The sequence below is a fragment of the Rhinopithecus bieti genome, unplaced genomic scaffold (genome assembly GCF_001698545.2).
Source record: "Rhinopithecus bieti isolate Rb0 unplaced genomic scaffold, ASM169854v2 scaffold_14454, whole genome shotgun sequence".
NCBI classification, from domain to species: Eukaryota; Metazoa; Chordata; class Mammalia; order Primates; family Cercopithecidae; genus Rhinopithecus; species Rhinopithecus bieti.
Genome location: NW_016808228.1, coordinates 1,304,548 through 1,318,648, shown reverse-complemented (window position 1 = coordinate 1,318,648; position 14,101 = coordinate 1,304,548). Strand labels below are relative to the sequence as shown.

Sequence of the window (14,101 nt, the reverse complement as noted above, 5' to 3'; positions counted from 1 at the left end):
AAAAAAAAAAAAAAAAAAAAAAAAAAAAACAAAAAAGCTAGCCAGGCAAGGTGGCAGGTGCCTGTAGTCCCAACTACTCGGGAGGCTGAGGCAGGAGAATGGCATAAACCCGGAAGGTAGAGCTTGCAGTGAGCCGAGATTCAGCCACTGCACGCCAGCCTGGGCGACAGAGCGAGACTCTGTCTCAAAAAAAAAACAACAACAACAAAAGAAAAAACATTTGTTAAGGCCAGGCATGGTGGCTCACGCCTGTCATCCCAGCACTTTGAGAGGCCAAGATGGGAGGATCGCTGGAGCCCAGAAGGTTGAGGCTGCAGTGACCTATGATGGTGCCACTGCACTCTAGCTTGGGTGACAGACCAAGACCCTGTTTCTACAAAATAAAAATAAAAAAAATTAGCCAGGTGTGGTGGTGCATGTCTATGGTCCCAGCTACTCTGGAGGCTGAAGCAGGAGGATTGTTTGGTCAGCCTGCAGAGTAGCTGGGACCATAGACATGCACTTCAAACTGTGAGGTCGAAGTTACAGTGAGCTGAGATCGCACCACCACACTCCAGCCGGGATGATAGAGTGAGACCCTGTTGCAAAAAAAGAAAAAAAAATATTAAGAACTGGTGATTTCAGTGTCTGACATTGTCAATTTAATTTTTTTCATATATTTCTATGTCACTGGGAATCAAACTGTGGGACCAGAGCATTCTTGGGGCCAAAGTGGCATGGTCACAACCTTGGTCCCAAGGCCATGCTTTGGAATCCAAGGGTGGTGGAGGCTCCGGGGGCCAGTCCTGCCCAGGCTCTGCGGGACTCTGTCCTTTTCGGGTCAGGGTTCCCAGCTTCAGCCCCACTTCTCCCTCCCCTGCAGTTTACATCCTCCTCGGCCGGGTTTTCCTGCTGTCTGCAGTTTTCCTGGCTTTCCTTACCACCTTCATCATGGTGCCCTTTGCATCCCAGTTCTTCCCCAGGACCTGGAAGCAAAACTTTGTGTTAGCCTTCGTCAGCTTCTTCACAGGTGTGGAACAGCTAGGTGATCCCTGACCTTTGCTAGGGCCTGGGAGGAGTCCAGAGAAAGAGGGTTGCTCAGTCTCTGTGATGTCAAAAGAGGCATAATTTTTCTTTTTAGGGACAGGGTCTCACTCTGTTGCCCAGGCTGGAGTGCAGTGGTGTGATCACAGCTCACTGCAGCCTCAATCTCCTGGGCTAAAGTGATCCTCCCACCTCAGCCTCCCAAGCAGATGGGACTCCAGGCATGTGCCACCATGCCTGGCTAACTTAAACATTTTTTTGTAGAGATGTGGATCTCGCTATGTTGCCCAGGCTGGCCTTGAACCCCTGGTGTCAAGTGGTACTCCTGCCTCAGCCTCCCAATTGCTGAGATTACAGGCATGAGCCACTGCACCCAGCCCCTTTTGACATTTATAAAGGGTGACCCAGGCTCCACCCTGAGAGGCTTCCAGGCAAATGGTGGACGTCAAGCACATGCAGTGGGAAAATGGGGTTGCATTTAATCCAAAGTGTTGCACCCTCTGGGTGCAACCTGAAGTGAGCTAAGGGCAGATGCAGAGGGTGCTAGGAAAGGGAGTTCTGATGATGGTTCCCTGCAAGTTGAAGCACATAGGTCTGAAGATGAGTCAGAAAGGAGGGAGGGACAGGCATCTGGGTGGGAGTTTTTTTTTTTTTTTTTTTCAGAGGGGGGCAAGGATGAAGGAGCCTCCAGGCAGGAGCCACAGGGGGTGAAGTTTGGAGGAAAGGTGGGCAGCATGGGAGGAGAGTGAGAGTGCCTCCCTGTGACCCTGCAGGGGCCTGTGCCTTCCTGGCTTTGGTGCTGCATGCCCTGGAGATCCAGGCTCTGCGGATGAAGCTCAGCCCCCTGCAGTTCTCCGTGCTATGGCCTTACTACGTGCTGGGCTTTGGCATCTTTCTGTTCATAGTGGCTGGTGAGTGTCCAGGGAACAGTGCCCTGCTTCTTGTCCTCGGTCTGGATTTAGGAACCTGTCTTGTGGTGGCCTTCCCTTTGGATTCTCTAGAGTTGCACTGTTCCAAACTGCAGCCACCTCCTGGACGTGGCTATTTAACTTTCATTAATGAAAATAGTTATTAGCCGGGTGTGGTGGCTCACACCTGTAATCCCAGCACTTCGGGAGGCCGAGATTGGTGGATCACTTGAGGCCAGGAGTTTGAGACCAGCCTGGCCAACATGGTGAAACCCTGTCTCTGCTAGAAATACAAAAATTAGCTGGGCGTGGTGGCACATGCCTGCAATCCCAGCTACTTGGGAGGCTGAGGCAGGAGAATTGCTTGAACCCAGGAGGCAGAGGTTGCAGTGAGCCGAGATCACACCGCTGCACTCTAGCGTGGGTGACAAAGCAACACTCTATCTCTAAAATAAAATAAAAAGTGATGAATTCGGTTCCTCAGCCATACTAGCCACATCACCAGTGTTCAATAACCACATATGTCCAGTGGCTATTGGACACTGTCATATTGGACAGTGCAGACAGAGAAATTTCCTTCTCTGCAGAACATTCTACTGGACAGCACTGCTCTGGAGCTTCAACCCCATACTTGGCCTTCCCGTTCTTATCCTTCTTGACTTAGAACTAAACTCTTTCAAATTTTTATAGTCTCCCTTCCACCATCCTGGTTGCTTAGGCTATCTATTCCTGTCTCTATTTTTTTTTTTCTTAAGAGACAGGGTCTTGCTTTGTTGCCCAAGTTGGAGTGCAGTAGTACAACTGCAGCCTCCAACTCCTGGGCTCAAGCGATCCTCTTGCCTCAGCCTTTTGAATCACTGAAACTACAGGCATGTGCCACCATGGCCAGCTAGTTTAAAAAAAAAAAATGGCCGGGCGCGGTGGCTCAAGCCTGTAATCCCAGCACTTTGGGAGGCTGAGATGGGTGGATCACGAGGTCAGGAGATCGAGACCATCCTGGCTAACATGGTGAAACCCCATCTCTACTAAAAAATACAANAAAATATATATATATATATACACCCACACACACACATATATGTATGTGTATGTGTATATATATGTATAGATACATATGTAGGTATAAATACATACATATATACATATGTATATATGGCCAGGTGCGCTGGCTCACGCCTGTCATCCCAGCACTTTGGGAGGCCAAGGCAGGTGGATCACCTGAGGTTAGGAGTTCAAGACCAGCCTGGCCAACATGGGGAAACCCCATTTCTACTAAAAATACTAAAATTAGCTGGACATGGTGGTGCGTGCCTGTAATCCCAGCTACTCAGTAGGCTGAAGCAGGTGAATTGCTTGAACCCAGGAGGTGGAGGTTGTGGTGAGTGGAGATCTCACCACTGCACTCCAGCCTGGGCAACAGCGGGACTCCATCTCAAAAAACAAAACAAAACAAAAAGCAGCAACAACAACAACAACAGCAACAAACCCCACATATTTATTTTTGTTTTTTTATTTCTTAACTTCCCCATCACCAAATAGAGTTACAATATTTTATATTTTAACCTTTTGATTCCATTTTTTCATGATTTCCATGAACTCTTTGAAATTCCCTCACATTTTATTTAAAATTTTTGTGGCTTTTAGTGGGAGAGTAGTCTGCTATAATGCTGAAAATAGAAGTTGTCTTTTATCTTAGTCTTCATCTTAACACAGCATTGATCATTCACTCAGGATATCTCCATTTGTTCTTTTTTTTTTTTTTTTTTCCTGAGACGGAATCTTGCTCTGTCACCCAGGCTGGAGTGCAGTGGTGTGATCTCGGCTCACTGCAACCTCCATCTCCTGGGTTCGAGCAATTCTGCCTCAGCCTCCCAAGTAGCTGGGACTACAGGTGCACATCACCATGCCCAGGTAATTTTTATCTTTTTAGTAGAGACAGGGGTTTCACCATGTTGGTCAGGCTGGGCTCAAACTCCCGACCTTGTAATCTGCCTGCCTCGGCCTCCCAAAGTGCTCGGATTACCAGCATGAGCCACCGCGCCTGGCCGTTTGTTCTGTCGCCCAGGCTGGAGTGAAGTGGCACGATCTCGGCTCACTGCAAGCTCCGCCTCCCGGGTTCCCGCCATTCTCCTGACTCAGCCTCCCGAGTAGCTGGGACTACAGGCACCCGCCACCACGCCTGGCTAATTTTTTTGTATTTTTAGTAGAGACGGGGTTTCACCGTGTTAGCCAGGATGGTCTCGATCTCCTGACCTCGTGGTCTGCCCGTCTCGGCCTCCCAAAGTGCTGGGATTACAGGCGTGAGCTACCGCGCCTGGCCCATTTGTTCTTTTTTTAAAGGGACAAGGTCTTGCTCTGTCACCCAGGCTGGAGGGCAGTGGTGTGATCATACCTCACTGCACCCTTGACCTCTCGGGCTCAAGTGATCCTCCTGCCTCAGCCTCCCAAGTAGCTGGGGCTTCAGGCTCATGCTATCATGCCTGGCTAATTTTATTTTTTTTTGTAGACACAAGGTCTTGCTATGTTGCCCATGATGAGTCTCGAACTCCTGGGCTCAAAAGACCCTCCTGCCTTGGCTTCCCAAAGCACTGGAATTACGGGTGTGAACTACCACATCCATCCCTCATTTGTTCTTATTCATGTCAGTTGTCTATCTTTTACTTCACTGAAGGTCTTGAGTTGGGCCTGGGTTTTGTGTTGGAACTTCCTTTCTCTAAACCCTAGTTTGTTTTTTTTTTCCCCCCACCCATTAAGGGACTACATGATTGCTGAGATGTCCTTCTAGGTGCTGACCATGGGTCTGTGATTTTATACATGTATTTGTATTTCTTGTCCTTTGATGCATCCTGTCTGTAATCTCTCTCTGTAATACCCTAGACTGGGTGGCGGGGGGCAGAATGAGGGAGGGTGGATCTGGAGCTAGAGGGACCTGACCTCCAGGGTGTGGAGCTCTGGACTCTCTCTGACCTAACCCAAACCTTGGCTGTTCCCTAGGTACCATCTGCCTCGTTCAAGAAATGGCCTGCCCTTGCTGGCACTTGTTGTTCACTTCCCAGAGGATGAAGGAGGACCACGGGAGCCTGTACCTGGACAATCTGGAGAGTTTGGGAGGAGAACTGAGCTCAGTACAAAAGGAGACACAGGTGACGGGAGAAACAGACATCTAGCCCAAGACACAGCTTCTCTACCCTTCTTCAAGCCATGTGAGTGCACACATGTAGCTGTTTGTAGCCCTTCCCACCTTCTCTGCCAGCATCTATGCCTTTGAGGAGCTTCTTGCATGTCAGATCAACCCTCCACCTCCCCATAATCACAGTGATTCTATCTTGCTTGTATGTGAAATTTGCTAAAAGTCCTTTAAACTCTTCTGAGCTTCCTGAGTGACATTTTTGCAGGGATTTTCAATAAAAAGAAGGGCTACTTTGTTCATCCATACCTCAAAAACAAAGCCTACAGGGCAGGAGGGGAGGGAGGAATATTACAAGATAACCAAGTGAAATGAGATTTTGCAAAACAGAAACCGTACAGAATACAGAATATACTCGGGAGAATGGCAACTATTTGGGCTGGTGGCACAGGGGTAAAAGAATTTACAAAGACGGTTGTAGATAAAGAAAGGCAGATTTATTAAAGGAAGTATAAAAGTACATTGCTGGGCTGGGCACGGTGGCTCATGCCTATAATAACAGCACTTTGGGAGCTGAGGCGGGCAGATCACCTGAGGTCAGGAGTTTAAGACCAGCCTGATCAACATGGAGAAACCCTGTCTCTACTAAAAATACAAAATTAGCTGGGCGTGGTGGTGCATGCCTGTAATCCCAGCTACTTGGGAGGCTGAGGCAGGAGAATCGCTTGAACCCAGGAGATGGAGGCTGCGGTGAGCCAAGATCGCACCATTGCACTCCAGCCTGGGCAACAAGAGCGAAACTCCATCTCAAAAAAAAAAAAAAAAAAAAAAAAAGTACATTGCCAGGGAGCAACAGGCAGAACCAGCAGAAAAGGAGCTGACTGTAAGGAAACAAAGACTTACTGGAGATCTGATGGCATACTGTTTATGCTGTATGCTGAAGAGGGCTTTGTGCAGTACTGATAATGCCAACGTTGCAGTGAGCTAACTCGCAGGTGTCTGGTGATAGTTTGGGCACAGGAAGATTGTGAGTTATTTGCACAGTAGGGTTACGTGTCCTGGACCACGAAGAAAGGCAGACTTGTAGCTTATCTGCTTCTTCTTTTTGCTTTCCCCTCCTCCCGCCAACCTGACTCCTTTTCCATAATTAGGACTGCACATTAGCCAATCAAAATATCTAGCATTCCATCATTTTTCTATAGCCAGAGGCCTCCTGAGTGCTCCTCCAGTGTGCTCCATTCACAGCCCTATGGTGCTTACATCATGGGGAGCACTCAGCCTCCCAGCAAGAATGGGTGTAGCTGGGAAGAACACATGCTTGGGGCAGTGGGGCAGCTAGAACAGCAATCCAAGCCCTCCACTGGCTTCATCTCTGTATTATTCTGTTTTCACGCTGCTGCTGAAGACCTATCTGAGACTGGGTAATTTATCAAGAAAAAGAGGTTTAATTGATTCACAGTACCACATGGCTCAGGGTGCGGGGGTGCTCACAATCATGGCGGAAGGCAAAAGGCATGTCTTACATGGTGGCAGGCAAGAGACAATGAGAACCAAGCAAAAAGGGAAACCTCTTATAAAACCTCTTATAAAACCATCAGATCTCATGAGAACAATATGGGGGAAACCACCCTCATGATCCAATTATATCCCACTGGGTCCCTCCCACAACATGTGGGAATTATGAGAGCTACAAATTCAAGATGAGATCTGGGTGGGGACAAAGCCAAACCATATGAATCTCCATCCTTCATCTCAAAGATATCACCTACCAATGGCTTCCCACTTCTCTCTCCCAAAAACAAATGTGCAGAAAAAGCTCTTAGCACTTAAGCAGTGCAACTTCTAAAGCAAGTGCAGGGAGCCGTGGATGTCTTTTGGGAGAGAAGATGCCATGGACATGGCTAGAGTCACGTGGACTCCATAGTGATTAAATAGCATTCATTGAAGGTGAACTCATGTGGTGCACCTTGGAGTAAAAAGAGATTTCAGAATTTGTCCCTGTTCCTAGAGGCAAACACCCAAGCAGAGGAACTAAGACATACACACTCGAACAACCAACAGTCACTAGGTGCTTTAGTTAATTTTTTTGGAATTTCTTTTTTTCTTTTCTTTTTCTTTCTTTCTTTCTTTTTTTTTTTTTGGAGACAGAGTCTAACTCTGTCACCAGGCTGGAGTGCAGTGGCACAGTCTCGACTCACTGCAACTTCCACCTCCCTGGTTCAAGCGATTTTCCTGCCTCAGCTTCTTGAGTAGCTGGGATTACAGGCACGTGCCACCATGCCCAGCTAATTTTTGTATTTTTAGTAGAGACAGGGTTTCAGCACATTGGCCAGTATGGTCTCAATCTCTTGACCTCGTGATCCGCCCGCCTGGGCCTCCCAGAGTGCTGGGATTACAGGCATGAGCCACCGCGCCCGGCCTGGAATTTCTTATTACATTTCTTCCCAAAAAGTATCTTGGGAGTTTCTTTTTTTTTGTTTTTTGTTTTTTGAGACAGAGTCTCGCTCTGTCACCCAGGCTGGAGTGCAGTGGCCGGATCTCAGCTCACTGCAAGCTCCGCCTCCCGGGTTTACGCCATTCTCCTGCCTCAGCCTCCGGAGTAGCTGGGACTACAGGCGCCCGCCACCTCGCCCGGCTAGTTTTTTGTAATTTTAGTAGAGACAGGGTTTCACCATGTTAGCCAGGATGGTCTCGATCTCCTGACCTCGTGATCCGCCCGTCTCGGCCTCCCAAAGTGCTGGGATTACAAGCTTGAGCCACCGCGCCCGGCGGGAGTTTCTTATAAGGATATGATTACAGCCTAGCTCCAAATTCTCTCACTTTTCCATCTTGAAAAACAAACCATAGGAACTGAAATTGTCAGTGAAACTAGGAATAGAGAACATCTACAAACTCCAACTTATATATCTGTGGCCCAAACCACCCCAATCCAGCAGAACCAGTTTGGGAAGTCACAGATGGGGGACTGGCTTGGTGGGCACAGTAGGGCAGATTAGAGAACATATAGGGGTTCTAGTGGTAGCAAATTTCAAATCATTAGCAAATATCAACCCTCAGATGCCTGAGAAGGACCCACCCTGAGGGGGAATGGCTATGAATGCAATAGAGAACAAACATGGTGGGATGTGTGTTGGGGAGGGGTGAAGACATGGAAAGTGCATTGGGGCCTGTAGAGGGAAAGGTTTAAGAATCAGCCTGTTTTAGTTATTTCAGCTTAGAATTAGAATAGGCCAGTAGTCCATGACTCACCTCCCCCAACTTCTCACCCAAATTCCTATAAATAACCAGAAAAGAATGGAAATTCGGCCGGGCGCAGTGGCTCACACCTGTAATCCCAGCACTTTGGGAGGCTGAGGCGGGCGGATCATGAGGTCAAGAGATCGAGACCATCCTGGCCAACATGGTGAAATGCCATCTCTACTAAAAATACAAAAATTAGCTGGGCATGGTGGCGCGCACCTGTAGTCTCAGCTACTTGGGAGGCTGAGGCAGGAGAATCGCTTGAACCCAGGAGGCAGAGGTTGCAGTGAGCCGAGATCATGCCACTGCACTCTAGCCTGGTGACAGAGCGAGACTCTGTCTCAAACAAACAAACAATGGAAATTCATGCCACCAGTGAAAGCTAGGATTGATGATGGATTTATTGCCAGAACTTGGAAAGAATTTTTACTGAAGGCCTATAAAACTGGTCAAATAAAAAAATTAAATTAAAATAAAATCCACAAAAATTAGAAACCAGTCTTAGCCAATTTTGGTGAGTTGAGCACTCTCATATACATTTAATGGGAATGTAAATTGGCATGAACTTTCTGGAAAGCATTTTATAGTAGCATGCATTAATAGGTTTAAAAATATTCATACCTGTTGGCCCAGGAGTTGAATTTTAGGAATTTATCCTAAGGAAATAACCAGGGGTGAGGTCAAGTATTTATATACAAGAATGCTTGTTCCAGGTTACTTATAATAGCAAAAATAAAAGAGTATGTTCTAGATTATTTCTCCCATGTTGAAATACTTTTTAAAAGTATAGTATATTTAGAGGATGGAATATTATACAGGCATTAAAAATGTAATTTTAAGTGTCCTATTTGGAAGAAATAAAAACTTATAAACAAAGAAGCCTGGAGAAAGCCTGCATCTGGTAACATGGCAGACTAAATAGTTGGGCTGATTCTTCAGCCAAAAACAACAGAAATGATAAAATACATAATAAAATCTAAAAGTATCAGAGAGATAACAAAATAGTAATGCATTATAAGATAACATCAAAGTAAAGAATAATACCTAGAGAAATCGTCTTGCAGAGATTTGATTTTTTAAAACTATGCCTAAAGTTTACTCAAGGAAGGGCATCTGATAGGAGAGCTTTCCCCCCATAAACCAAGGACTGCAAAAGGCTGGATTATCAGAAGAGACCAGGTGCGTTCAGGGTGCTATGGTCATAGACAAGGGCTGGCTTATCAATGTAAGGGTGAGGGATAAGTCACCTATCCCGTACCCCTACCACCAGGCGCCAGCAAGGCAATTTGTCTTAGTGCCAAGCTGAACAACCACAAAACCACAAAGATTTGTGGTTGAGAAGTTGCAACCACAAATCACCCCTCAATATTTGCAGCCCAAATTCATATTACTATTATAGCATGGTTCAAAAATCCTCAAATTGTAAATTTGGTTTACAATGACCCTGGACTGGTGATGCTGACAAGAAAAAAATTTACATGGAAGAAAAAAAAATCAACCTTCTCTAGATAAATTCACTTTATCCTGGAACTCAAAGAAGTTTCACAAAAACATTTCCAAGGAAAATGAGCAGCCTGTCACACAAGGAAACCAGGTACCATGGTATGTTCAAGGAAGATGTGTTTGAGGAATGCCCCCAATTAATGTTCTGGGGATGTTATTTAATGTTCTGGAGACATAGTTAATGTCCTGGGGACAGTATTTAATGCTCTAGAGACATTATATAATGTCCCCAGAACTCATAAATCAATAAGAAAGAGATAAACAGCTTAATAGAAACACAAACAAAAGTCAGTTCATAGAAAAGGGAAGGCAAGAAGTTAATGAAAGTAGGAATAATGACTGACCTCACTCATAATGAAGAACATGCAAATTAAAAAATGAGGTAACATTTACTTCACCTGTCAATTGGCAACAATTAAAGCTGGATAATGGCAGAGATGATGAGATGGGAAATGGATGCTGTCGGGTACTCCTGGTGGAAGTGGCACCATCAAAAACAGTGGAAATAGATAACAGAAAGAGATTTGAGGGGACTTCAGATCTCAGAATTATCAGGCTCAACTCTATTTACTATGTATAAAGAAAAGTCTAAACATATAGGTAAATTCTTCTTTTAAAAGATCAATCTAGAATATTTGGGAAAAAATCCAATAGAAATTCTAGAAATGAAAAAATATATTAATTAAAACAAAAATATGGGCGGCCAAGTGGGGAGGATTGCTTGAGCTCAGGAGTTTAAGACTAGCCTGGGAAACAGTGAGACTCCGTCCTTAAAAAACATTTTTTAAAGATTAGCTGGGTGTGGTGGCTCATGCCTGTAGTTCCAGCTATTTGCGAAGCTAAGGTGGGAGGATTGCTTGAACCCAGGAGTTGAAAGCTGTAGTGAGTTATGATAGCACCGCTGTACTCCAGCCTACGTGACAGAGCAAGACCTTGTCTCTAAAACAAACAAACAAACAAAAACTGTAGATTTTGTAGCATATTAGAAACAGCCGAAGTGGGTTATTAATAAAAAGGTGAAGAAATAAACCCAAGTCAAATATGGGCAGACAAGAAAAATATGAAAGTGGGACAGAGACAGGGAGGATAAAGCGAGATGGTCTAACACCTATGTTATATTCTAGGAGTTCATTTATTCTATAAATATATATTTTTAGCAAATACTGTATCAGACACTTTGCAAAGTGCTGGAGAAGTGTAAGACAAGAGGGTTTCCTGTTTCCTGAGTGGATTCTGGAGTAACACTGGGCCATCCAGTTGAGGCAGACTGCCTTCAGGCTGGGCGCGGTGGCTCACGCCTGCAATCCCAGCACTTTGGGAGGCCAAGGGGGGAAGATCGTTTGAGTCCAGAAGTTGGAGAGCAGACTGGGCAACATAGAGAGACCCCCTCTCTGCAAAAAAATTGAAAAAAGTCCCAGGAGACTGAGGTGGGAGGAATGCTTGAACTCAGGGCTTCGAGGTTGCAGTGAGCTGTGATCTCACCACTGCGCTCCATCCTAGCGGAGAGAACAAGACTTCTCTCTCAAAAAACAAAAACAAGTGGCGAAGGGAGGCGGCGGGCGAAGCGCACGTCGAGCGGGGGAGCGGCGCTGCCTGTGGAGATCCGCGGAGGCCGAAAGGATTCGTTGGCTGCCGTCCCCGCTGCTGTGCACTGGGTTAAAAACGACAACCAACATCAGCCATGAAAGATCCAAGTCGCAGCAGTACTAGCCCAAGCATCATCAATGAAGATGTGATTATTAACGGTCATTCTCATGAAGATGACAATCCATTTGCAGAGTACATGTGGATGGAAAATGAAGAAGAATTCAACAGACAAATAGAAGAGGAGTTATGGGAAGAAGAATTTATTGAACGCTGTTTCCAAGAAATGCTGGAAGAGGAAGAAGAGCATGAATGGTTTATTCCAGCTCGAGATCTCCCACAAACTATGGACCAAATCCAAGACCAATTTAATGACCTTGTTATCAGTGATGGCTCTTCTCTGGAGAGATCTTGTGTCAAGAGCAATCTGAATCCAAATGCAAAGGAGTTGTGTTCCTGGGGTGAAGTACTGGAAATATTTGAGTAGACAGGGCCCTCTTTTGGGTGGAGTAGCACAATCTTCCACACTGTGGAAGGCAGTATTAGAAACTTAATGGGCGTAAAACGAGCTCTCTCGTGCACTGTGGTTAACACTTATGGCATTGCCAAAGTTTATTGGCTTAGTACTGGCATCCCTTAATAAAAGTGCTTGAGACACTGTTATAACTAAAAAGCTGCATTACACTTACTGAAAATAGGAAGTGGCCCCATGGCTTGATGTGATAGACAGCAAGGGAAAGGAAGCCAGTCAAGTTGTGAAACAAGCAACCAAATTAAAAGACCTAAACCTTTACTAAATTGTTTTTTTGGCTAAACTGGCTTCCCCTTAGGGTTAACTAACACTTGTTAGCAGTCTAAACTTAAAATCAGTAAATTAGTTTGAGTTTTACTACTGTTAAGCATATCCTCAGACGTTAATTTGGATTATGTCCCCTCAAAAAGAACCTCATTGTCTGAAGGTCTGTAGTCAATTAGAGATAATATTGTTATAGACAAGTATGTCACTATTAACTCGAGGCTACACAGGTATCAGAGATGAGTGCCAGTCCAGGCTTTTCGGTAATGTTATTGGTCGTTAAAAATACCTAGAGTTACATAATGTTACCATCTGAGGAAGTATGTAATTGAGAATTGGGTAACTTCCTAGAAGGGGATGTCACCTGCATCATCAGCTATGCTGTATAGACGTCTAACATATGACCAATGCCACCCATAACCAGCTGAACAAAGAATACTGTAACTATTATGATTTGAGCTGGCTGCTTTTCCTTGCTTTGTTAACCACACAAGCAGTCGCAGCACAACTTTTCTTAACAAAGCAGACAGTTTTGGCTTCTTTAAACTTCATATTTGGGTAGGTAAGCTGCCATACCGTCGTTCAGTGTGAATAGTTTTAAGTTGAAAATATGTAAAAAAATTATATTTTTTTCAAAATATTTAAAAAAATAAATAATAGTAGAACTGAAAAAAAAAAAAAAAAAAAAAAAAAAAAAAAAAAAAAAAACAAAACAGACAAAAAAACCCCACAAAAAACAGCTCCGATGCTGGTTCCTCCAGGAAGCCTTCCCCGACTACACACACACACACACACACACACACACACACGCACACTACTCGCGGTCAGGCACCTCTTATGTGAGCCCATAAGACCCAGTGCACCCTCTATCTCCTCTGCTCCTACGCCTGGCGCAAGGCCCTGGCGGCCGGAATAGTCACGCACGGACCGACTGGACTCTAAAGCCCCTTGGGGCAGGTGCTGCGTCCAGTAGTGTATCTGGCGATGCACCGAGTCCTCTCCACGGAGGGCAAGCAGGTGCAAAGGCACGGAGGTGGAAAGGGGCCTGGCAACAGAGCGCCTCGAGCTGAGCAGTCAGTCTTGAGGAAGTCCTGGTGGTCTCGCCTCGCCCGGCTCGTAAGAGCAGGCTGGGATCAGCGACCATCGAGGCGCATCCGCCGAGACCTCCGAGCATCCTAGAGAGGACACGGAAGCGAGTCTTTCCTTACGCACCTGTCTGACAGCGTCCGCAGTTCACTTCCGGTCCGCGGAGGGCACTGGCGACCCTGGCGGGTGAGAGCCTCCTCAGGGCCGCAGCGGGTGGCAGGCGAGGTGGTAAACGGCCGCGTGGACGGGTTTTGGTGCCGCTACGGGGCTCGGCGGCAGCGGGGTTGCACTAAAGCCCGTCTCCCTCCGCTCAGCCCCGGCTAGGGGCGGCAGGTCTCCGGAGCTGTATTCCGCGGCCCCGAGGCCCTGCGGGTCTGGACTCTGAGAGGCCGGACTCTGAGGGGCCGCCACGTTGTAGGCTCAGGTAGGAGCGAGGCTGATCCCGTTCTGCCAGGCTTGGCTTAGTGCAGGGCTGGCCTCGAACCCGAAGAGATCTTGAACCAAAGCAGAACTCTCTGCAGAATCAAAGTAATCACGTAGGACACTCATTGAAAGAATAGTGATGGGCCAGCCTGGTCAACATAGCAAGACCCTGTCTCTACAAAAATTAAAAAGTAGCCGGGCATGGTGGCACGCGCCTGTGGTCCCAGCTACTCGGGAGGCTGAGGCAGGATAATCGCCTGAGCCTAGGAGTTCAAGGCTGCAGTGACTTACATTCATGCCACTGCACTCCAGCCTGGCAAACGTAGGAAGACCCTGTCTCCACAAAAATAAAAAAAATTAGCTGGTCATGGCGGTACTTGCCAGTAGTTCCAGCTACTCTGGAGGCTGAGG

General features: G+C 46.3%; 2 protein-coding genes and 1 pseudogene across 8 annotated transcripts in view; all 3 read left to right on the top strand.

Annotated features, from left to right (window-relative positions):
- Window positions 1–5,366, top strand: part of TMEM225B (transmembrane protein 225B) — a 15,228-nt gene extending 9,862 nt beyond the window's left edge. For both annotated transcript variants that reach the window (XM_017886087.1, XM_017886086.1), the window contains exons 4-6: window positions 863–1,009; window positions 1,797–1,934; window positions 4,926–5,366. In XM_017886087.1, the coding sequence (XP_017741576.1) occupies window positions 931–1,009; window positions 1,797–1,934; window positions 4,926–5,098 (390 nt within the window). In that variant the 5' untranslated portion in view covers window positions 863–930 and the 3' untranslated portion in view covers window positions 5,099–5,366. The remainder of the gene's footprint in view (window positions 1–862; window positions 1,010–1,796; window positions 1,935–4,925) is intronic.
- The window catches only part of ZSCAN25 (zinc finger and SCAN domain containing 25), a 23,453-nt gene continuing 14,401 nt past the window's right edge, over window positions 5,050–14,101 (top strand). For 2 of the 5 annotated variants that reach the window (XM_017886080.1, XM_017886079.1), the window contains exon 1: window positions 13,348–13,691. The gene's annotated coding sequence lies outside the window, so the exon portion shown is untranslated. Of the gene's footprint in view, window positions 5,135–13,347; window positions 13,692–14,101 lie in introns of those variants that run through there. The other 3 variants (XM_017886081.1, XM_017886083.1, XM_017886082.1) reach the window with 3 other exon arrangements.
- Window positions 11,346–11,923, top strand: LOC108538167 (polyadenylate-binding protein-interacting protein 2 pseudogene; annotated as a pseudogene). Its single transcript, XR_001888010.1, has one exon. The product of XR_001888010.1 is annotated as a polyadenylate-binding protein-interacting protein 2 pseudogene (transcript).